General features: G+C 46.7%; 1 protein-coding gene across 1 annotated transcript in view; it reads right to left on the bottom strand.

Annotated features, from left to right (window-relative positions):
* Positions 1-23,694, bottom strand: part of tacr1a (tachykinin receptor 1a) — a 59,316-nt gene that overhangs the window by 4,664 nt on the left and 30,958 nt on the right. Inside the window, exon 3 of the mRNA XM_063194922.1 lies at positions 7,988-8,138. Within this exon, the coding sequence (XP_063050992.1) occupies positions 7,988-8,138 (151 nt within the window). The remainder of the gene's footprint in view (positions 1-7,987; positions 8,139-23,694) is intronic.

Raw genomic sequence — 23,694 nt, 5'->3', positions numbered from 1 at the left:
GGATGTGAGTAGAGGAGAGCACAGTGAGAAGGAAGGAGAGTGGAGAGTAGAGGAGAGCAGAGCACAGTGAGTAGAGAGTAGAGGTGATGAGAGCACATTAAGGGGGGAGGAGAGTGAAGCAGACCAGAGGAGAGCACATTGAGATGGGTGCAGAGTGGAGAGCAGAAAACACAATAAACCAGGGGTGTCAAACTCATTTTGGTCCGGGGGCCGCATACAACCCATGTGGACCTCAAGCGGGCCGCATTAGTAACATCATCGCAAAAAAAAACGCAAAGCAGAGGATTAGTGTTCAGTACTATCACGTTTTAAGTGTGTTGAATATGTAGAAAGCAATGCAATACTGATAATCCTATGCAAAATTTCCTTGACTGCATTCATTCATTGCCAACCCTCAATGAAATAAAATGGGACAGTTCATTTTGGCAGGGGGTGTGGGGAGTTTCCCCCAGAAAATTTTGTATTTCTTAGATGTAATTTCCTGCATTTTCACGCATTGTAACGTCCCGTTTCCAGTTTCAGCTTAATAGGAACCAATACAAATCCAATTATATTTATTATTTAATTACAACCAATACCAATACAATACGAATAAGAAGTATTAACATTTTATCTCTATATATGAGGTCTATAATATATGAGCTTTATCAAATGCCTGTTACAGTACACATTGACCATTTATAATATAAGTGTGATGTGCACTTTACTACATATATACAGTACAGTATAACAGAGGGACCATTGGGTTAATGTCATGCAGGTCTCGATTTTGCCCCAAGGGGCGTAATTGCGCATTTCGGTGATTTCATTGAAAAAGAAAAATAAATAAATAAATATATATATACATACATCATACAATAAATATATATATATATATACATATAGATATACATATATATATATATATATATATATATATATATACAGGGTGCGATTTGCCGGGGGGGATGGGGGGGATTGTCCCCCCTTCTGGTTTTTATCTCTGCTAGAAAATATCATCGCGAATAGGCCTTCAAAATAAACTAACAAAAATGTTGAGTTGTAAATCAAGTTGTGACCGTTTTCTGCAGTGTACATTGCACTCACTTTCAAAATTGCCCGACGTGGTGGAAGCTTTAATGTTCACGAGGTCCCCGACTGCCAGCAAATATGCAACAAAGTTGCGTTCAGTCGGCCTACGGGAATTAGTAACCTATCCTAATGCAAACGACCTGCGAAAATGAAACGCCAAAGCAGCAGTTCGTCCTTTTTTGATGGACCATCAAATAAAAAACAACCTACCCAACTACTTGGCTAGTGCCTACAAACAGGCGCGCAAAAAGGGTGCATTGCATTGCATAAGCGCAGCGTCAGTGGGGGAGCAAACGAAGGAAACGTTAAAAAAGACATTTGGTTTGAAATACTTTGCTTCCAACTCCCTACTGTTCTTGAGTGGCTATGCAAAAAGACGCACCGACAGTAGGCAGATGTTGCGAGAGGCGCCCTGTCCTGATCACTTTCCTCGGGGTTTGTAGACGGAAGAGGAGCGCGTTGCGCCCTCTCGCTAATTGATGAGGTGCCGTGTTGGATGCAGAATGCAAATGGCAAAAAAGCAGGTGCTCTAGGAAGGGAGGTGCTTTAAAATGGAGCAGAAAAGTTGAATTAATGCACCACAATCAAATAAAAGACCGCATAAGGAACTATAGGCCTATGAAACCATCTGTGTCATCTGTGTGCAAAAGTGCGTCCTGGCAATCAGGGTTAACCGAACCTAATATTAGGCTAAACGCGGCTCTTCTCTTCTGTTGTAGGCTATATACGCTGCTTAGAGGGAAATGCTTGCAAACGGAGCATAAGGAGATTGTAAGGGCACAAACAAATGAAAGACCCCAACAGGTCATGAACTAGCTACTTGAATTAAGACTGCGGTATGAAACCAGTGGTGTAGTCTACGTAGAACGCGGGTATACGGAGTATACCCACTTCTAAATTTCAGGGATTTCAGTATACCCACTTAAAATTGATTGATCCATTGTTTTGAATAGCACAAATATATACAGTATACCCACTTCAAAAAATGCTCAAATATACAGTATACCCACTTCAAAAAAGTAGACTACACCGCTGTGTGAAACCGTCACCTGTGTGCAAACGTGCGTCCTTGCCATCAGGAAAACTGAATGAAATTGTTCTAGTAATTCTGTCTGCATAAGCTATGAGACCGTTAGTCCTTGATCGTAAATCTAAGCTACTGTCAAGGCAGACGGAATGGGTGGAGTAGCGCCTGAACATGCAATGAATTTGTATGACCCGACTAAAAGTTTGTAGAAAGTTGCAACGCATGAGGACGACACGTTGAAGTAGCCCCCTCTGCCTACACTCGGTGGGTATGTCTAGGGTTAGTGCGCTTGGGATTGTGAGGGACTGAAGTTTTTTTGCCACACGAAATAGGCTACAGATATTCCCCCTTGGCGATTTCAGTGTAACATTTGCGCAAGAGATGTCCAACTGCATTACAAAAACAATCTCAATGAAGACGCATTGTCTTAGTGTCCGTGTTGGAAAAAAAACTCCCTGCCCCCTTGTTTTTGACTGTGTTATTCATTTGACATCATTCATTGAGCTGTTAGTCGTATTAACTTCATTTTGTGACGTCACGTTTCATGAAAAAAAAACCATCCCCCCCTCTGTTTTTTTGACAAATCGCACCCTGTATATATATATATATATATATTTTTTTTTACATCCGGGCCGGATGGAACCCTCTGGCGGGCCGGATGCGGCCCGCGGGCCGTACGTTTGACACCCCTGCAATAAACGGTTCAGCGCTGGTGTCTCTCTCATCTTGCATTCATTTCTTGGGTTTGTGTGTTTGACAGTTTTATGGTTTATATGGAAAGGGTGGAGGGTGGAGATGAGCAGATGCACAATAGGAAAAGAGCAGAGAGGAGGAGAACAGAGAGCACAATAGCGGGCCCAGTGTTGGTGATGTCTCTCCCATTTTGCATTCATCTTCTTGGCTTTGTGGTTTTGATGGTTGGTGGAAAGACATTTCCGACAACAAAGCCAAAAGGGACAACAAAGCCAAAAGGGACAACAAAGCCAAAAATTCAGAAATGCACAGCTATAGGTGCTTTTAAAAAAGGACTTAAAGGGGTATGCCACTATTTTGGGGCTTAATACAGTTAAAATCGTTGGCTGGGGTTTATAAAGGTAGTAAAGTGTCTTATTTTTCATGTTAAGCGTTGTCTTGCTTTAAGACAAGTTAAAAGAGGGAATATGTCGCTAAGCTAGTGAAAGTCAATGGATCCGTGTAGCATTGTAGCATGTAGCATATAAACCCCAGCCAGCGATTTTAACTGTATTAAGCCCCAAAATAGTGGCATACCCCTTTAAGTCAAGCATGTGTGCTGTAAACGTTATTTCCTTTGGACAATAAAAAAACGTCTAGGAGAAGAGAATGTGGTCTGATGAAAGCCTGTGCATCCAAAACGTTATCACCAATAAACAAAAAAATTGTGTTTAACTTGTGTTTGTCACTTTTTCACATTTTCACAACAGCAGAAGGAAAGGTAGTAGACAGAAACCACAATATTGTGGTAGAGGTGGATTTAGAGTTTCGGGGAGGAGAAAGAAAAGACCTTGCAACACAGTGTGTGGCAAAAACAGCCAGGAGGTCTGATGCGTAAGCTAAATGAACACTTAGTCACTAGAGGATGCTTATTGGCACTGCTGAGAGTACACTACAGCTCACAGGAGGCGGATAGAAACGCTTTAATGGGAAATGTGACTGCTATACTGAGGTGGTTTTAGTAGGCCAGAGTTGAAACAAAAGCTTTCTAAGGTAGCACTGCACAGAATATAATATACTATACTGTATGTACTTTGTATATAAATATATACAGTATGTGTATATATAAATATATACATTATACACATATGTAATACTTTTTTTCTTTCTGACAGACTGACTCATTTTCTGGGCACAGGAGTCTCACAGCCTATAAATGCTAAAGCCTGTGAAAAGGGAGACTGGATATACGGTAGCTGTGCATGTTTGTTGTGCAACAATATCTCTTTTTGATTGCCAGGGAACATTATGAATTGAACCACGTCTCAAGGATGCATTGTTTGACAAAGGACTGTGGGTGGGTACAGTGGTTCCTTTAGAGCCATGGTGGTCACGTACAAAATACAGTAGTACTATTCCAACTTTATAAGTTGCTTACGGTAATATAGCCTTCTAGATTCATGAACACAAACAAAGCCAGCTATTGTTTTGACCATGTGAGGCAGGCTTGAGACAGGGAGTCAAAGATCATCCAAGTTGAAAGGAGGAGACAGTGCGGTGGAGAGAGAAAGAGAGAGAGAGACTGGACCACAGAGGAGTTGACCTCGGGCTACAGACAGGTCTGAGTCTGTTTGAGTCATCTCCTGTTGAGCAAGACCGGAGCATGCAAGCCCTCTGGACTGGACTGGCTGAAAAAAAAACACACCTGTCAAAGAGTGCACTGTGGCCGCGACACTGGGAGGTGACTAATGCACAGAGGCGCATCTTGCCACCAGGCAAGGCAGGCAGCTGCTTGGGGCCCCCAAGCCCCTAGATAGTGAATAACAGCCCACACTTTACCACAGTAGTGGCGATTTTGATTCAAATGTTCATTATTTTGCATTTTCGCTTGGGGCCCCACCTGACCCTAGAATCGCCTCTGATGGGAGGTGACTAATGCATTGTCTCTCTCTCTCTCTCACTGTGGCCTTATAGAGTATTCTATCCATCCAACAGTTGCTTTCAATATTGAGGCAACACACGGCAGGGAGTGGCATTTTAGATAAATCTAAAGGTCCGACGTCACATGTATGATTTTCCCTCCTTTCTTCGACCTTTCCATGTGGGGCAGAAAAACGGGCAGAGACGCATGACAATAGTGTGCTGCCTGCGTGCCCAGAGCTGCTATGAGTTTATTGTGTCATAACGTAGCCTTTAAGCTCGACAACTGCAAAGCTGAGTCATTTTGTCAATGCCACAGAAGTGCAACAGATATAGATATAGATAGATGGTAAGGTGTTTTACTTCCTTCTGAGGTATGACATTTTGGACTATGAGACATACACTATGGCAGTGGTTCCCAACCTATGGGTCGGGACCCAACCTATGGGTCGCCAAAGATCCACAGTGGGTCGCGAAGCCCTCTTGATTTTAAGGGTTTTAATTTTAATAGCCCATGTTGAATAAATGACAAAGCAATTAAATATAGGCTATGCATGGAAGCAACACAATGTAAGTGGTACATTAAACAGTTATTCTATAATTGACTGAAGACAAATTGAGGAGTAAAATGATAATTAATGAGTTTTCGCAGGAAACAGAGCATCATATGACTCCTTCTCGTGCAGGCGGTCGCGCGATTGGGTCACCAAAGCTTACAATGGTAAAAATATGGGTCCCTGAAGAAAAAGATTGGGAACCACTGCACTATGGGATGCTGCCCATATGTTAAACATTGAAAGGGCTAGGATATGATCAAAAGCTTCTATACTTTTGGACTCTTTTCCATGATATTTAGTATTCCCTACACCAAAGGGCTTGCCTGACAATTCAGACCATTACGAAGTATTTCGAAGCAAATGGTCTGGCCTGTCAGGCTACCAAAGAGCACCTTCAACATGTTTTTCGCAATTCCTGAGCACTCTGAATTTGTCTTCAGTTCATGAAACTCTGAATATTCACATCACATTGTGATGCTGTTATTATAGATTGTTATGTATACATTGTCGACTTTATGTACACGGTGGACTGAGGGAGCACGGCAATTTCAAATCCGCCGTACAACTACACATGGCTTCGACTACACCTGATTTACAGTAAGGAAATGTGAGTTTTCAAAGGCAGGTTTAACACCCATAGCATTACGTATGAGAAAATCCCTTCCTGCAATATCATTACTTACAGCACATACTCTGCGCATTGCCACCTTTCACTATCCATCATTTTATTGTGGTGTGCATTGGCACCGCCCTCACGATTCGATTCCGATTCGGGAGATAGCGATTCGGGAGATAGCGATTCGATTCGATGCGATTCTATTCGATTCGATTCGATGCAATTCTACAATGCATTGCAATGCATTACATTTCTACTGAAAGCAAAGCAAATGTTTCATCAGTTATGATGAGGCAATACAAGTAGTCAGATACTTAAGCAACAATGTATTGGCTGTTTTCTGTATCACTCTTGCAGTTTTCAACGCTTTGAAGTTCTGTTATTTAATTGAACATTCATTTACTCCCGAAATATCAACAGAAGTAAGTGAAACTTTTAAAAAAAATGCGGCATCGATTCTGGAACTTGCCGCGTTGAATTGAATCGTCCATGCCCTGCATTGCATTGCATCGCCAAATCGATTATTGTTGACACGCTTACTGAATGTGCTCACCTTTGTTTCTACCATGCATCCTCACTAGACAGTTTGACACAGCTGCCTGGCCCCTTCGTGGCCCTTGCTGTCTGATGTCATTGTACAGTAGTGCTTTTCAACGGGGCTCTACAGCCCCCCAGGGGGCGTTAGGTAGTCAATGTGGGGTGTTGAGAAGGATGGAGCGGAGAGAGGGGGGGGGGCATTAGTCTACTTTATTTATTTACATGTAATACTAAGGGTGGCCTTGGTAGGCTTATGAGGAGGTCACGGGGGCGTTGGGAGACTCATGATGAGGTAAAGTGGACGTTTGTTGAAATAAATTTGAGAACGCCTGTTCTACATTGATCTGCTCAATGACAGTAAATAACCTGTAGCTCCACAAGTCTGGAGAGGCTTAACCCTATCCAGACCGGGGGGGGAGGGGGGTGCCCGCACCAACTTTGATGTTGTATAATTCCTTAACGACTTAAGCTATGACTACAAAACTTTTCCTAAAATTTAGTTGGCTACAGTTTAGTACCAAAAGATTACGTTTATCATGTTTTCTGACAGGTATGTCAGACCGAAAATCACTGATCTAAGTCTCATTATTGTTCCTTTTTCATATTTTTTGGTTATTTCCATTAGCATCAGACAGCTTTGTGAGCATTAAAGTGGTCTGAAGCATATAATCATTAAAATTTAAGTGCATTACCTAAATTTGATGGAAAATACATTATGGCGAGATTTTGGGCATTATAATCAGATGATGTCATAATGACGTCATAATAAAAAAAACTCAAAAAAAAAAAAAAACTCCAACTCCCATTGTCATTGTGACACAGCACTCCACAGCACACAAGTGAACACTGCACACTGCACACAACGGAATTGCATTTATGCCTCACCCGTGCAAGGGGGCAGCCCTCAGTGGCGCCCCATGGGGAGCAGTGCGGTGGGACGGTACCATGCTCAGGGTACCTCAGTCATGGAGGAGGATGGGGGAGAGCACTGGTTGATTACTCCCCCCACCAACCTGGCGGGTCGGGAGTCGAACCGGCAACCTCTGGGATGCAACTGCTCACCCATGACTGCCCCTATAATGCCCTATATATTATAATACCGGATAATGACAGAAAAAGTACGTCATTCATAGATGTCCATTATGTAGATCATCTCCTCAAAGTTTGGTGGTCATACCGTAGTCCGTTCATGAGTTATGAGGGGGGGGGGGGGTTTGTCAAAAGAGCCCCCCCCCCCCCCCCTCAGGCCCAGGAATGCCAAAAAGGCCCTGTCTGAATAGGGTTAATTGGTAACGAATAGCACACCGCAAGGAGCCCATTCGCCTTTCAGTAATCTCTGTTGGCCTTGGCTGGGTCTCTGAACCTTATCCTCCCCAGCCACCAATGGGTATTAATGCACCAGGCTCTCACCACTGTCCTGTCCTGCCTGCTCTGGTCTATCGCTTCACCAAATCTTGACTGACTGACTGACCACAGACTGGCCCCTGAGGGACTGTGGGGGTGTCTTGGCCCGATCGATCGGGACATCGATGTGCAGCCAGGGATAGAGGCGGGTGGGGGAGACAGTCACAGACAGGCAAGTGGTACCTTGCGCTTGGCGATAAGTTGTTCCTTGTAGCGGTCGGAGGAGTCCCCGGGGATCTCGCTGGCCCACAGCGTCAGGCCCACCTCCAGGTACGCACAGCCCATCACCAGCAGCGGCAGCAGGTAGATCAGCACCGCCAGCAGCACGTAGTAGCTATGGGGAGAGAGGGAGAGAGAGAGAGAGTGTGAGAGAGAGAGAGAGACAGACAGACAGGGGAAGAGAGAGAGAGACAGGGAGAGAAAGAGAGACAGGGAGAGAGAGAGAGAGAGAGAGAGAGAGAGAGAGATAGAGAGAGACAGGGAGAGAAAGAGAAAGACAGTGAGAGGGAGAGAAAGACAGAGAAGCAGGGATTATGAAAAGGAAATGGAAAGAGGAAAACAAGAAAAAGGGGAGAGAAAGAAAAGCGATATATAGACAGATAAAAATGAATAGAGACACAGTAACATTTCCATTGTTGATTCAACATTTATAGGGTACAGGGTATGCCGACTAGAAGAGTGTTAAGATTCGATGAGCGAGACAGACGCAGCAAGAGGAGGAGCGCGAGATAACGATAAAGGAAGAACGGCAAGGAGAAAGACATCAAAGTCAGATGTAGAGAGATGACAAACAAAGAGAGAGAGAGAGAGAGAGAGAGAGAGAGAGAGAGAGAGAGAGAGAGAGAGAGAGAGGAATGACAGAGGTAAGAGTGACAAGGAGACAGACATAAAAGTCAGATGGAAAGCTGACAGCAGAAAACCACATAGAGAGCGATGACAGCCGGACAGAAGGACGTTCCATATGGCTAAAACAAGGGGAGTAATCAAGCGCCATTAGACGAGATGAGCTGTTGCAGAAATAATGGACAGACTGTGCTGACATTTGCGTGCGTTTCAGAGGGCCTACCTAATTGAATTTGTAAGTGTATCAAAACTATAATTACTTTCCCAATAGCTATGCACTCTCACAGGAACCATACAGCTGAACTCATTTGCAAACAAATCAATACAAAAAAACTATGCAATTATAGGTAGGCAGTGCACACGGCACGGCGCGTTCTCTTAACCCTCTCCCCAGTATTCTAAATGAACATGGTTAAGCGCACCGTGCGTCAAGCGAAAAGCGAGACGGCATGACGGGGATGGGTTGATTATGACTTTTATTTGAGGCTGATTCAGCCGTGGAAACGTAATTACGCCTAATGGACTTCATTTCCTCTCCGCCTCACATAAAGAAACGCTTCCTGGACGCGTGGGGAGACGTGCACATGTAAAAAATTGGTTGTAGACACAGCTGGGTAAAAGTGGGTAAAATTGGAACGACAGGAGAGACGTTGAAGAGCAATTTGGACTAGCACAGGTTCCATATGAAAGAAAGAAAGAAAGAAAGAAAGTAAGAAACGGAAGAATGAACGAACAAAAGAAAGAAATAATAGAAACATTAAAAAAAAACTATAAGCCTAAATCAGGACCACCATCAATTTCCATTATTTTCTCACCATGCTTTCATGATGCATAATCTGTGTTAACCATGGTGTTGGCAACTGTGAGCCAGTCAGTTTCTTTCAACAAACAAAGTGCGAAAAAAAAACCCACTGCCACCATGATCCCATGATTGAAGATATCAACTTAATAAACCAATTTTTAAAATACTTGATTAGAAGATAAAAAGGATTTTTTTGCAACCATAGATGTGTGAAATTGCCCATTGGTCTTAATAATTATACTCAGGCCCGCCAACAACTGGGGACAAAGGGGTATGTTGTCTCGGGCCCAGGAAGATGTGGGTCCCAGAATTGAGTCCCATTTACATTATATGTATTGGGTAGGGGGCCCTTTCAGATTATTTTGTCCCGGGCCCAGCAAAAGCTGTCAGCAGCCCTGATTATACTGCCACATACTGAGGAGATGACAATACACACTGTGTTCAGAGATGAAGTTGGGAGGGGAAGGTGTGTGTGTGTGTGTGTGGGTGGGGGCACACACTGTTACTGTGTTATCGCCTTCACAATGTGTTGTATTTTCTTTTGTGTTTGAAATGGAAAATAGAAGTAATTACAGGGCGAGGATTTCAAATGAACGGTGTGACACAAAGTTGATTTCATTTTGTGATACAACAGGCAGGAGTCCAACCATGTGGTACGTGGGACTGGCATGCCATTTCAAGTCCTCCTCCTAACCTTCAAGTCCCTCCATGGCAGGGCCGGTGCCACGGGGGGGCATTGGAGGGCATTGGAGGGCATTGCCCCCCCAGCCAAGCTGCTGTGCCCCCCCTGGGCCTATTCACCTAAACATGCTGATATGGTCATTAATATGCAACAAATTAGTATTTTTTTCTGAATACAGTAAATATAAAGTATAAGATAAAATGCCACCAGTGCTTAACCACCATAGCCATAATAAACAAATAAATGAATAGACTACAATATTTAGACGTTGTCAGTAGACCTAAATGTGAGATAATAAGTGAACAGTGACCCCTTAAAAATAATGGGATTGTCCCGTATTTAGAAACAAAAGTACTGTTCCTTATAGAGCTGAAACTGTGCCCACAATTTGGTTAAAATGCAGGACGTTGCATCTAAGAAATACAACATTTTCTGGGGGAGGACCCCCATACCCCCTGCCAAGGTGCCCCCCCATACTCCATCAAACGCCCGTCCAATTACTTGGTTCTGCAGCCGGTTCTGCTCCATGGTCTGGCACCCCACTACTTCACAGACCTCCTTCACCCTATGAACCCGCAAGATCCCTGCGGTCCTCTTCCAAGGGCCAGCTGATCGTCCCTCGTACCAGGCTGAAGGCCACCAGTGACAGAGCCTTCCATGTTGCTGCTCCTATTCTTTGGAACAATCTGCCCGACCACATCCAGAATGCCCCTTCACTGGCCATGTTTAAGCAACACCTTAAGACACATCTCTTCCTGGAGGCTTATGGCTGCTAGTTCCACAAGCACTTTCACTTACATGCATTCACACACACGCTCACACACTGACGCGCACACACACTCACACTTTCCTACACGATACTCTGTGAAGCGACCTTGGGTGTTTTGAAAGGCGCTGTATAAAACGAAAGTATTATTATTATTATTATTATTTTCAGGGGCCTCTTGCACAGACCTCAGTGCTGTCCCGAGGGTCATTTGTTTCCACTGCCCGTTTTCTACCCAGTGCAGCTCGACACAGCACGGCTCGTCAGCCACTTGATGCTTTTCGATTGGGTACGACACAACTCAACTCAGTTAAAAAACCAGCCAGCCGACAGAAGCGATCTGAGTGGGTCTTTCGCTGCCTACTACCCAGAATCTGTGTCAGCTCGTCCTCACCGGTGAATCAAAAAATAATCATGGCGGCCACCAGATCAACTCTCTTGGAATGCTCTTTAGTTTGACACTGTATTACTTTGATATTATCGAAGGCAGAAATCAACATTGTAGTATCCATGTACAATGTCGCTGAAACTATTTATAGCCTACTTCGATAGGTGAGATATCTGTCTGTCGCCTTACCTCAAGTTAACTAGCCTAGGTAAAGTAATGCTACGTGACAACGCCAAAAAACGTAACTCCAACCATACTCCGGGTAACACGGTTTGTAATGGAAACACAAACCGAGGCCCTGCCGTGGTCAAGCTGTGGGGCGCTCGTCTACCATGCGGCTGACCCAGGCTCGATTCCCGGCCCCGTCTCTCTCTACCCACTCGCTTCCTGTCACCACTTTCACTGTCCTATCATAAATAAAGTCAAAAAGACCAAAAAATATATTTTAAAAAAGGAAACACAAAGCGAGCTTTATTGACAGTACCACTCAGCTCAACACAGTACACACAACACAGCACGGCACAGCCGGGTTGTAGGCTATATGAAAAAACGCCTCTAGATTAGCTTTTTGGATGGGTTTCATTTCAATCCAAAATGAAAGCAAACTCTTTATTCTTTTCATGCTTTTTTCCCCCTTCAGACTTGAAGAGGATTTTCCAACATAAAGGCTACTTACATAACTAATTAAAAGAATAAGTCAATTTCACCAATTTGGAACGCAATGATATGGAGAGGGATAACGTCTCTCTCTCCCTCTCTCTCTCTCTCTCTCTCTCTCTCTCTCTCTCTCTCTCTCTCTCTGGCTCTAATGCCTGAGCGGGGGCTTTTCAGAAGTCTACTGGTCTCCTATTTTTTTTCTTCTTTCCTCTCGCTCCTTTTTAACTTCCCAGCAGATTACCCTGTCGGCAGTAGCAGCAGCCTTAAAAGCCATTTACCTCCTCTGCTTCCCATGCCGCCCGCATAGGCTGCCAAGCCCTTGCTGTGCTCATGTTAGGAGAGCGGAGAGAGAGAAAGAGGAGAGGGCAGGAGGAGGAGGAGGAGGAGGATGAGGAGAGACATGGAGCACAAAGAGAGCAGACCCTCTCTCTCTCTCTCTCTCTCTCTCTCTCTCTCTCTCTCATGTCAGGGGAGCGGGGAGAAAGAGGGCAGGAGGTGGAGGAGGAGGAAGAAAAAGATGAGCAACATGGAGAACACAGAGACATGAAGAGAGCAGATACTTTCTCTCTCTCTCTCTCTCTCTGTCTCTCTCTCTCTTTCTCTCTCTCTCTGTCTCTCTCTCTCTTTCTCTCTCTCTCTCTCAGAAAGAGAGAGACAGAGAGACAGAGAGAGCATATATATATTAATATACATATATACGTATTAGGGGTGTAACGGTATACAAAAATGGAAAAAAAAATCTTCCTCAGCATATGTCACCGAAATATTGTCAAAATACAAACGAAAAAATGAAAATACACTCAAACTGCTATGGGTTGGAGATTTCATCAGTGTAAGAAATAACACTTTTCTCAAGGTCTCACAAAGACCAAGCCTCTACACTTGTATTTTCTTGCATTCTCTGTGTTGTGCATATTAAAGAGCCTCTGCATGTAGTGGCAGTAAAGGGTGGTTTATGCCTCGAGATCAGCGTCACTGCATCATGATGCAGTGAGCCGCGCAGTTAACGTAGTGAAGCCCCCCCCATCACGCAGGTACTCTGGGGCACCTCCCCAAAATTGTGTCTCGACGCAGGGAGCGACGGCGTGAAAGGGCGAAAATAGGTCTCTGATTGGTCCTCTCGACCAGCCTGCTCTGTCCTCGAGTCGAGAACAAGCGCTAGTTCTACTTCCTTGTTCTAACCTTCGTCGGTCTACGGACTGTGAGCTCTTCATTAAATAAGTTGCCCGTGCTTTGTTGTTTGATTTATTTACACGAACCAAAGACAACACATGCGCTTGCAAGTTACTACGCTGAAGTTATTTGGACAGTTGAACAGTGGTTCCGAGGTCGAGGAAACATTCCGCTTCGTCCTCGACAAATGAGCCACTTCTTTGTTCCAAGAAACTACTACTGTGGCCAGTGGCGACTCCTATTGGAAGCTAGGGGAAGCACAGCCTACTGGAACTCAGCTCAAAAACGAACCATATTTATTGACCAATATTGTCAAGATTCTATATACTGTATTTTCATGAATGCTACATTTAATTTCAACCGGGGGCGGGTTAAAATTACAGTTATTTTAACATCTAGGCTATGATTTCTACTACATTCCCCCACGAGTGCACGATTTGTTTGAGGAGTAACCATGGCGACGAGCAGTATTTTAGTTCGGCTCCTGCCGTGTATGAGGGGAAGCATGCATACAGCAACAGCATGTTGCTTCACCCGAGCTCTTGCCGCCGATTGATAAAACATGGAGGAGCATTGGCCAATCAGAGTGCGGCTGTAATGCTGTGCATTGTATGGAAAAACTTCCTGGGTAAATTTTAGACGGATGTGCTTCTCCTGGCTTTCTCGTAGTGATTGGAAGTTGGCTCTAATAAACCCGCCCTAAAGCTGTTGACCACCAATATCAAATAAGTATTTTGTAAGAGAGATGACACTTTACCCGCGCTGTTCTTCAGTCTCATTCACGGACTGTACAGAGTTTTATATTGACACCATGGAGAGCAAAAGAGAACATGTCTTGAAATCGGTGTTGGGATTCCTACAGGGACAGTATTTGGACCATACAATCTATGATTTGCAAAGGAATTGGATAGGCGATTTGATGATTTGATGAACCTAATTCGGAGAGTGCTCTGGAGAGGCAACTGGTGGGTAAGTCATGTTTACGTTAAGCTTACTACTTAACACCGCCGAGTGCCTCGATGTTCAATGCGGTTATGGCAAATTATGTTGTCGTAAAGTTACTGATGGTGCTTTTGTTGTGCGCAGCGTAGCCCACTGTTGTTTGTAGAAAAGAGAGGTGAGAGAGGTGTTTAATGTGCTGTAATCAAGGACGTTTTATTGGCTGTTGTTGTGGACAATGCGGGAGAAAGTCATTCAGGGCAGATGACGCTAGCAGCCGAGGCCCACTCAATGCTTTGATGGTTTCCTCTATTGCGCAATTCCTGGCTGTCATCACGAATAGGCGCGTGTGACAACAAGCAGAGCAGAGAAAGAGACAGCACATTTGTTGTTGTTTAAGTTATTATTCTCTTCTTTCGTGCAGAGGGCTGGGCTGATGGGGATCTGGACTACGTGGAAACTCTTACTATTTTGTGACGCTTGTCTGTTAGGCTACAAAAGGTCTCCGGTTTTGTGGTGATGGACTTGCACTGGAATGGTTGGTGCCGATCTGAGTGCATATCCGAGGTTTTAGACTATGCACTGTCCCTTCTCTAGCGACCCCTTGCATCGTGCACATCTCAAAACAGTTTGGGATTTTTTTGTGGAGCAAGCTTGTGTCCCTTTCACTTACACGTTTCACTTGCTGCAAACCTCATCATGGCCTATTAAATAGAGCTAGGCAAGAACTGAAATCCATGCCTATCGACACCTCTTATCAGAAATATTCTAGTAAGAGGAGATAGAACAGGTACATAGAAATTAACGGTGAAGATTCGTAACGCAAATATGGCGTCTACCCGCACATCTCCCGCCTTTCTGGTGACAAGAGCCAATGTGCCTGCTGAGCTGCGTTGCCAGTGATCCAATCATCTGGCTGCATCGGCGCACGCGAAATTATGCACATGCTCAGTTTTGAAAAGCCGTTGCTCTCGTGCCGTTATGGAACTACTGCGCCTGCGCTCTGTCAAAAAAACCGTGAGAAAAGTGGCTCAAAAAGCTTTATTTTGACTCGTATGACACAACCAAGTAGTCTAGATTGATCAGTTTTTCACGGTCGTTTCAACCATATGGTTTTCACAACCGCTGGGTTCCCCTCCGTCCTATACTCAGTTTCCCCATTCATTTTTCCCATTGACTCTCAGATCTGGTCTACTTAATCGCGAAATAGCACCCCGGAGGCGTCACCAAGATGGCCGCCATATGTCCCCTCTCATTCTAGAATCTCTCTGCTCTTATTATGCTTACGTCACCTGCGCGATTCTGTATTGTGCTTCCCTAATCAAAATTTCCACCCACCGCTACTGACTGTGGCTGCCAGTGCGATCAAACATGCACGTGATATAAAGATTTAATGTTTCATTTTCATTCTCGTCGAGTCTGTGATGCTAAAAAAACAACCGACACGTCTAGTTTACTCTTTGTATTGAAGGCAGTTTCAGCGTGGAATGACATCGCGCAGACCGTGCTTCAAAACAGGGCATAAACAAGAATTAACTGCATCATGGCTGCGTCAAGCTCACTCTGTGGCACAAGTAGGAAGCATAACTGAGCCTTAAGGCTGTAACGATATTGCATCGAACCGAGGGATCGCGGTACGCAGACCCACGAACCCCTATCGCGAACCTTCCTCGCAGAATCGCGATGCGCTCTTTAAAAGCTGTTACCAGAGTTCTTCCCTAACAAAGTCTCTGTTGTTACCCCTCAGTCTAGAAAACAGCAGGATACAGGCAAATGTTTGCATATGCGCTTTAAAAAGACAAGTAGAAAAGGGGCGCACATGTGCGAGTAACACTTCCATTCACCCCTCTCTTATAAAATGTTCCGTCCAACCAGCACGTGCGCACTTGTTGTCAATTGCCTGAGCAACCTCCGCAAGACGAAAACTTGGAAACGTCGGAAGGTAAAGCACAGAAATGAACAACAGACCAAGAAGGCTTTATCAAACGTGTGAAGGTGTTTAGATTCATGCATGCGCCGATGCTGTTGAGTGGAGATAGACGTTGAGCGGAGAGAGAGAAAGAGAGCGAGAGAGCGAGATGCTCCGCCTGCCCAAATTCATAAACCACGCTGCGCTCTGTAAGGGAAGTGTCTGAAGTCGGGCGAACGTTGAGGTCAATGTGGACATTAATAGGCAGCGTTATTTCTTCCCAGCATTGACCGCCTGCCTACCGAAAACATGCTCCATTTCAGCCTGTATCCATTCCCGCTCTTGACAAAATGTCAAATCACAAAACCAAACAAAGGACAACGTGCGTGTTGCATCGTGAGAACATAGGCTAACTGAGGTTCATTTCGAGATGTGTTTGTATTGTAATGATTGTTTATGTTGTGCTTATGGGTGGGGTGATTGGTTGTGGAGCGGGGAGGGAGCAGGGATAGCAGTGGGTGACTTAATGTCGTGCACCTGTGGGCTAATTGGGGACGCGCTGTGGATCATTAGAGGTGATGGTGGCGTTTGGGAGTGGAAAGGAGAGAAATAGAAGTGGGAAGCACACGGTAGTTGTGCGGGGAAGGAGCAGAACGCTTTCCACGTCGAGTCGCACTCGCTGTTGGGGGGTGGTTGCCGTTCGTAGTCGCTTAGGGCTACCGGCGGCGAAGATAGACAGCGGGCAGCGTGAGAGAGGGCCGGGCTGCTAGGAGTGGAAGCTAGCGTGTGCCTCACGCTGAGCTACACTCGAGGTTGGGGGGCGGGGGCCGTTCGTAGCCGGTTAGGGCTGCCGACGGTGAAGACAGTTATTGGGGTGCGAGGTGAGTAGGGCCGGGAATTGTAGGAGTGTGGACTCAACGGTGCGACTTCCCAGCCAGGAGTATTCTGGCCTCCCATTCACCACCAGAGCCTCCACTCGCTTCTCAGCGTCATACCCAGACCCCGGGGGAGGGTCTCGTTGCTCCACGGGACAGCTAAGTTTTAAAACGATATCGAGTGTGTGTGTGTGTGTGTGTGTGTGTGTGTGTGTGTGAGCGTGTGTTTTAATTATGGCCATGTGTGCGGGCGGGGAGAGTCGCGGGGAAACCAATGTCATGTTATAGCCCTAGCCTATTGTGTGTACTATTTTGCATGGTTTATGGTGTGCAATACCCTTGTGGGAAAGGTATGGGGTTTGATGGGTACGCATGTTTAGCTCCAGTACTGTAGTGGGGATTTTGCATGTCTCGTGTGTGCCTTAAACCTGCTAAAGTTTGATGTGTGCCAGCATTCGAATTTAGTACCGTAGTTGTGTGGTGTGAATCCAAGTGTGCCGTGCCTTGGGGTTAATGTATTGGGGTTAGATGTGTGTTGCCCGTCAAATTGTGTACTGTGTGGAGGTGTGTATTTAATAGACTAGCCTGCCATGGTTTGGCCGTGTGGGACTTTGTAGTGGTGTGTACAGCCGCTGTTCCATGTGTTGATTCGCCCGCGGGCTCTGACCCCGCTTCGTCACAGGCCCTTTTAAATGAATTTTTGTAATAAATAAAATTGCTGTTTTTCCTCTCCAAATTGTTGTCTGCCTAGTACTCTGTTCTCCGACTCACACTCAAGGTTTATTACACTGGTGGCAGCGGTGGGACTCTTCCCTTACGGAAGTGTTTCTTTTTTTTTTCATAAAACCTAGTGAGTGTGGTAAATATGTCGGTGACGGAGGATAGGCCTAATGAGGTTAGACCTGCCGGGTCGGGCGCTGTGGGGCGGCCTAATGCTACTGCACGACCAGTGTTTATGCCCGAGACCTTCACTGGTGTTGGCCGTGAGTGGTCTGATTGGTCCGAACAATTTGACTTGGCTGCAGAGGTTAATGGTTGGGATGACGACTTAAAATTAAAATTCATGTCCCTTTTACTCTCAGGTCGCGCTAGGGATATTTATAGTGGCCTGTCTGGTGACGCAAAAGGAAATTATGGCTTGTTAAAAGCAGCTATGGCTAGATGTTTTGAGCCCTGTGACAGTACAGACTGGAGTCGGGCTGCTTTTACTGATCGCCGTCGTATGCATAATGAAACTGCTCGTGAATTTGGAAATGCCCTTCGCCGCCTTGCCTTAAAAGCTTACCCCGCTGCTGACAATTCCACTCGTGATATGTTAGCTAGAGACCAATTTCTCACACACTTTGCAACTGGTGATTTTCGTATTACACTGCGACGAGCCAAGCCTAAGACCTTAGAAGATGCCATTGATTTGGCTGCTGAAATTGAGCTGCTTAAAAATTTGGAACAAACCCACCTGACGGTTGATGCCAAAGTAAGGGGAGTAGAGAATAAACCAAAAAGTGATGAACCAATGACAATGGTGTTGGGGATGGTGGAGGAGTTGAGGCAAGAAGTGAAGTCCCTTAGCACCACAGTGGGTAACATGCAACAGTCTATGCGGAATACTACATCAGCTGGCCAGCTTTTTAGGGTGCCTGGGCAGAACCCTCGAAGTGGTGCTCCTGTGCCAGGGCCTGCAAATAAAGCCAGAGAGGCTGGGGATGGTTGTTGGGAATGTGGGTGTACCCGACATATTAAACGTGACTGTCCATACTTGCAGGGAAACTACAGGGGGCAGGTACCATAGGCCCACTGCCTGCCCCCATGAGAGTTGGTGCTTATGCGGCCTCTTCAAGTTACCAGGGTGGCTCAGGATACATTGAGGCCAAAATAGGTGGGTCCGAGTCTCTTCTTTTGATCGATAGTGGAGCTACTCTGTCAGTAATACCAAAACAAATATGGCTTGACATCACTAAGGGGGGATCCGAACTGACTGGGCATCATGGGGAGGTTTCTGCTGCCAATGGTGGGCTTATGGGAATTTTGGGAAAGTGGCAAACTATCTGCCAGTTTGACTCATTGGCGTTGATCACAGAATTTCTAGTAGCTGACGTGCCCTCACAAGATATTCTTTTGGGATTCGATTTTCTAAATAAACATGGAGTCATGGTAGATTTTGGAAAGAATGAATGTCGCATAATGGGTAAAATGTTTCCCCTAATTGTTCCAGCAGAAATGGATAAGCCCCGCCCTGTGACTGTCCCGGAAGACACTGTAATTCCCCCCCGTAGTGAGGTGATCATTGCAGGCAAAGTGGATAACCTGCTGGGGCCCGGTCGTGAGGGTATGTTGGAACCTGTAGACACTTTATCCAACCAGTGTGATGTAATGATTGCTCGGGTTGTTTGTAGAGTGAATAAGGGAACACTACCAATTCGAGTAATTAATGTGACCGAGGATACGCTTACCTTGCAGGAGGGCATGAGGTTGGGCACTTTACATACGGATATTGAGGTGGGGTGTGGGGCGGAGCCGTTAGATGAGGAGGATGGCTCAAGCCAACAATGGACTGTCGATTCGCTTATGGCGCAGTTTGGGTTGGGGGATAAGAATTTTTCTCCATCCGAACTCTCATCCATTCGTGCTTTGTTGGAGAAAAATGTGTCCGTGTTCAGTGAAGGGGAGGGCGATCTGGGGAGGACCTTCTTAACCTTACATCAGATTGACACAGGACATGCGATGCCTATAAAATTACCACCCCGCCGTGTCCCACTTCATTTACAACAGGAAGTGTCTGACCATTTAAAACTCATGCTAGAAAATGACATCATCCAGCCTTCCTACAGTCCCTGGGCTGCGCCTGTAGTTTTGGTGCGCAAACGTGATGGTGGCCTCAGATTTTGTGTTGATTATCGCAAATTAAATGATGTCACCAGAAAAGATGCGTATCCGTTGCCCCGGATTGACGATGCCCTTGACAGTTTAAATAAAGCCTGTTGGTTCTCTACTCTTGATTTAGCCAGTGGCTACTGGCAAGTAGAGCTGGACCCTAGGGATAAACATAAAACTGCTTTTATTACTCGTCAGGGGCTGTTTGAATTTAATGTCCTCAGTTTTGGTCTTTGTAACAGCCCTAGTACGTTTCAACGACTGATGGATCTGGTGCTAGCAGATCTTCAGTGGACCACTTGCCTCGTTTATTTGGACGATATTATTACATTTGGGCGCACGTTCCAGGAACATTTAGGCCGTCTTGATGAAGTGTTGACAAAATTACGCCAAGCCAATCTCAAAGTCAAACCTGCAAAATGTAATTTGTTTGCCACAGAGGTGCAGTATTTGGGCCACATCATTTCCTCAGAAGGGGTTAAAGCTGATCCTGCTAAGGTGGAGGCTGTACGCCAGTGGCCAGTGCCAAAAACGCAGACCGAGGTCAGGAGTTTTGTAGGCTTGGCATCCTATTATCGAAGATTCGTGCGGGGGTTTGCTGAAATTGCTCGCCCCCTTCACCAGCTCACAGAAAAAGGCAGGCGTTTCAAGTGGACGGAGGCATGTCAGGCAGCCTTTGAGCACTTGAAACGTAGCTTAATGTCAGCCCCTATCCTAGGGTACCCTGACCCCTCCAAAACATTCATCTTGGACACTGACGCAAGTGATGCAGGAATTGGGGCGGTGTTGTCACAGGAGGGGGGTGAAGGTGAACATGTGATAGCCTATGCTAGCAGAGCATTGTCTAAGCCAGAAAGAAAGTATGCCACCACTAAAAAGGAGCTGTTGGCGATGGTTACTTTTATAAAACATTTTAAGCATTATTTGTTGGGTAAGGAGTTTATCCTGCGTACAGATCATGCCTCCCTGAGGTGGTTGCATAATTTTCAAGGGCTGGAGGGGCAGTTAGCCAGATGGGTGGAGCAGTTGGCTAGCTTTCAATATAAAATTGTGCATCGCCCAGGACGAAATCACAGTAACGCGGACCCCCTTTCGAGACTGCCTGCATACTTGTCCCCACCCCAGGACCCTGAACCATCCTCCTTGACCCAGGGAGTGTCAGTCATAGCTGCTGTACAAAGTGTGCCCGCCAAGGTAATGTTGGGAGGGGAGGGGGATGAATTGACTCTGGCTCAGAGAGCAGATGGTGAGCTCCAGGCGATCATTTCTCTCAAGACTGGGGGGGATGGTGGTTTGCAGCCTCCAGACGAACTGCAAAAGTATGCGCTGGTGTGGTCTCAATTAAGAATGCAGGGCTCCCGGTTGGTGAGAGTCCCTCCACCCAACTCTGATGCTGCAAACCAGGTACAGGTGGTGGTCCCCGCTGCAATGGTGTCAAAAATCTTAAAGCAGCTACACAATGATGCTACGGGTGGTCATTTGGGTATAGAGAAGTTGCAGGCCAAAGTAAAAGATCGCTTCTATTGGTTGGGTTGGTTTGGGGATGTGAAGCAATGGTGTCGTGAGTGTGTGGATTGTGGATCCCGCAAAGCTGTTGGGAAACAATGGCGGGCACCCCTCCAATCTGTGGTAGCCTCAAGGCCATATGAAAGAGTGGCATTAGATATCTTGGGGCCTCTCCCTGAAACCTCCAGGAACAGCAAATACATTGTAGTTATAGGTGATTACTTTTCAAAATGGACTGAGGCCTTTCCCTTGCCTAACCAGGAAGCTGAAACGGTGGCCAAATTGTTGGTGGAACAGTGGGTGTGCCGGTTTGGAACACCAAGGGTAATACATACGGACCAGGGTCGTAATTTTGAATCAAGGCTATTTAAGGAGGTATGCGAGCTGCTCAATATTCATAAGACCCGAACATCAGCGTATCACCCTCAATCAGATGGAATGATCGAAAGGTTTAACAGAACACTGGCATCTATGCTGTCCCTTTTTGTAGATGATAACCAAACCAATTGGGACCTACTGTTACCTTATGTGATGATGGCATACAGGAGCAGCGTTCACTCCAGTACTGGTTTCACACCGTACAAAGTTGTCTTCGGGCAGGAGATTGTCCTACCTGTGGATGTAATGCTTAATCTGGGGGATGGGGCACAATTTTCTTCTGCTTCTGAATATGTGGCCAGATTACTGCAGACATTGTCTACGGTGGTAGAGGCGGTTAAAGGTCATCAGTCTAGAGCCTCCGGGAGACAGAAGGAGGCTTATGATTTCAGAGCCCACTTCCAGTACTATTCAGCTGGGGAATTGGTATGGGTTCGGGGTAAAGCTAAGAAAAGGGGACTTTGCCCAAAATTGCAACGAAGATTTGTGGGGCCATTTAAGGTCCTGGAGAGGATAACAGAAGTGTTGTATCGGGTGATGCCCGTGGAAGGGGGGGCAGAAATGGTTGTTCATTTCAATAGACTCAAACCCTGTCTTTCTTCTGCCCCAGAAGCTTCTAACCACAGTGATGCAGACACCCGAGGGGCCACGGGTAGCAGGCCTGAGGGGACCCAGCCACATGCCTCTGCAGCCACGCCAGAGGGTATCCGGCCTGAGGGGACCCAGCCACATGCCTCTGCAGCCACGCCAGAGGGTATCCGGCCTGAGGGGACCCAGCCGCATGCCTCTGCAGCCACGCCAGAGGGTATCCGGCCTGAGGGGGACCAGCCGCAGACCTCTGTAGCCAGGCCAGAGGGTGCCGGACCTGAGGGGACCCAGCCACCGACTCCTGCCGCCACGCCAGGGGGTGTGCGGCCCAGCGTGGACGAGCTGCAGACCTCTGCAGCCATGCCAGGGGGTGTTCGGCCCAGGGAGGCCCATCCGCAGACCCCTGCAGCCATGCGAGGGGCCACGGGCATTCGGTCTGAGGTGACCCGGCAACAGACACCTGAGTTGTTGGGAGCTGGGGCTGGGGTGCCCCCAGTTACACGTTTGGCGGGAGAAAACGGTGTGCCAGGACACTGTGGTGCCGCACCGAAATCCCGCAGGCCAGGCTGGCCTGTGCCAGCCAGGGAGCACAGAGGTGGTCAGGAGCCATTACGCGCTAGACCTATGCAGGCAGAGACAATGAGCCACTCAGCCAGAGCCGGGGAGGCGCAACAAGGGGCATCGCTACCCCGGGACTCATGCCCAGGGCGACTGAGAAGGCCTCCTGTATGGTCTATGGACTATGAAATGTGATTTCGACTCGGGGCGAGTCTACCTGATGGGTGGGGGGAGTGTAATGATTGTTTATGTTGTGCTTATGGGTGGGGTGATTGGTTGTGGAGCGGGGAGGGAGCAGGGATAGCAGTGGGTGACTTAATGTCGTGCACCTGTGGGCTAATTGGGGACGCGCTGTGGATCATTAGAGGTGATGGTGGCGTTTGGGAGTGGAAAGGAGAGAAATAGAAGTGAGAAGCACACGGTTGTTGTGCGGGGAAGGAGCAGAACGCTTTCCACGTCGAGTCGCACTCGCTGTTGGGGGGTGGTTGCCGTTCGTAGTCGCTTAGGGCTACCGGCGGCGAAGATAGACAGCGGGCAGCGTGAGAGAGGGCCGGGCTGCTAGGAGTGGAAGCTAGCGTGTGCCTCACGCTGAGCTACACTCGAGGTTGGGGGGCGGGGGCCGTTCGTAGCCGGTTAGGGCTGCCGACGGTGAAGACAGTTATTGGGGTGCGAGGTGAGTAGGGCCGGGAATTGTAGGAGTGTGGACTCAACGGTGCGACTTCCCAGCCAGGAGTATTCTGGCCTCCCATTCACCACCAGAGCCTCCACTCGCTTCTCAGCGTCATACCCAGACCCCGGGGGAGGGTCTCGTTGCTCCACGGGACAGCTAAGTTTTAAAACGATATCGAGTGTGTGTGTGTGTGTGTGTGTGTGTGTGTGTGTGTGAGCGTGTGTTTTAATTATGGCCATGTGTGCGGGCGGGGAGAGTCGCGGGGAAACCAATGTCATGTTATAG

Source organism: Engraulis encrasicolus, chromosome 3 (assembly GCF_034702125.1).
Source record: "Engraulis encrasicolus isolate BLACKSEA-1 chromosome 3, IST_EnEncr_1.0, whole genome shotgun sequence".
In the NCBI taxonomy this organism is placed as follows: Eukaryota; Metazoa; Chordata; class Actinopteri; order Clupeiformes; family Engraulidae; genus Engraulis; species Engraulis encrasicolus.
This window is presented reverse-complemented; position numbering and strand designations above follow the sequence as displayed.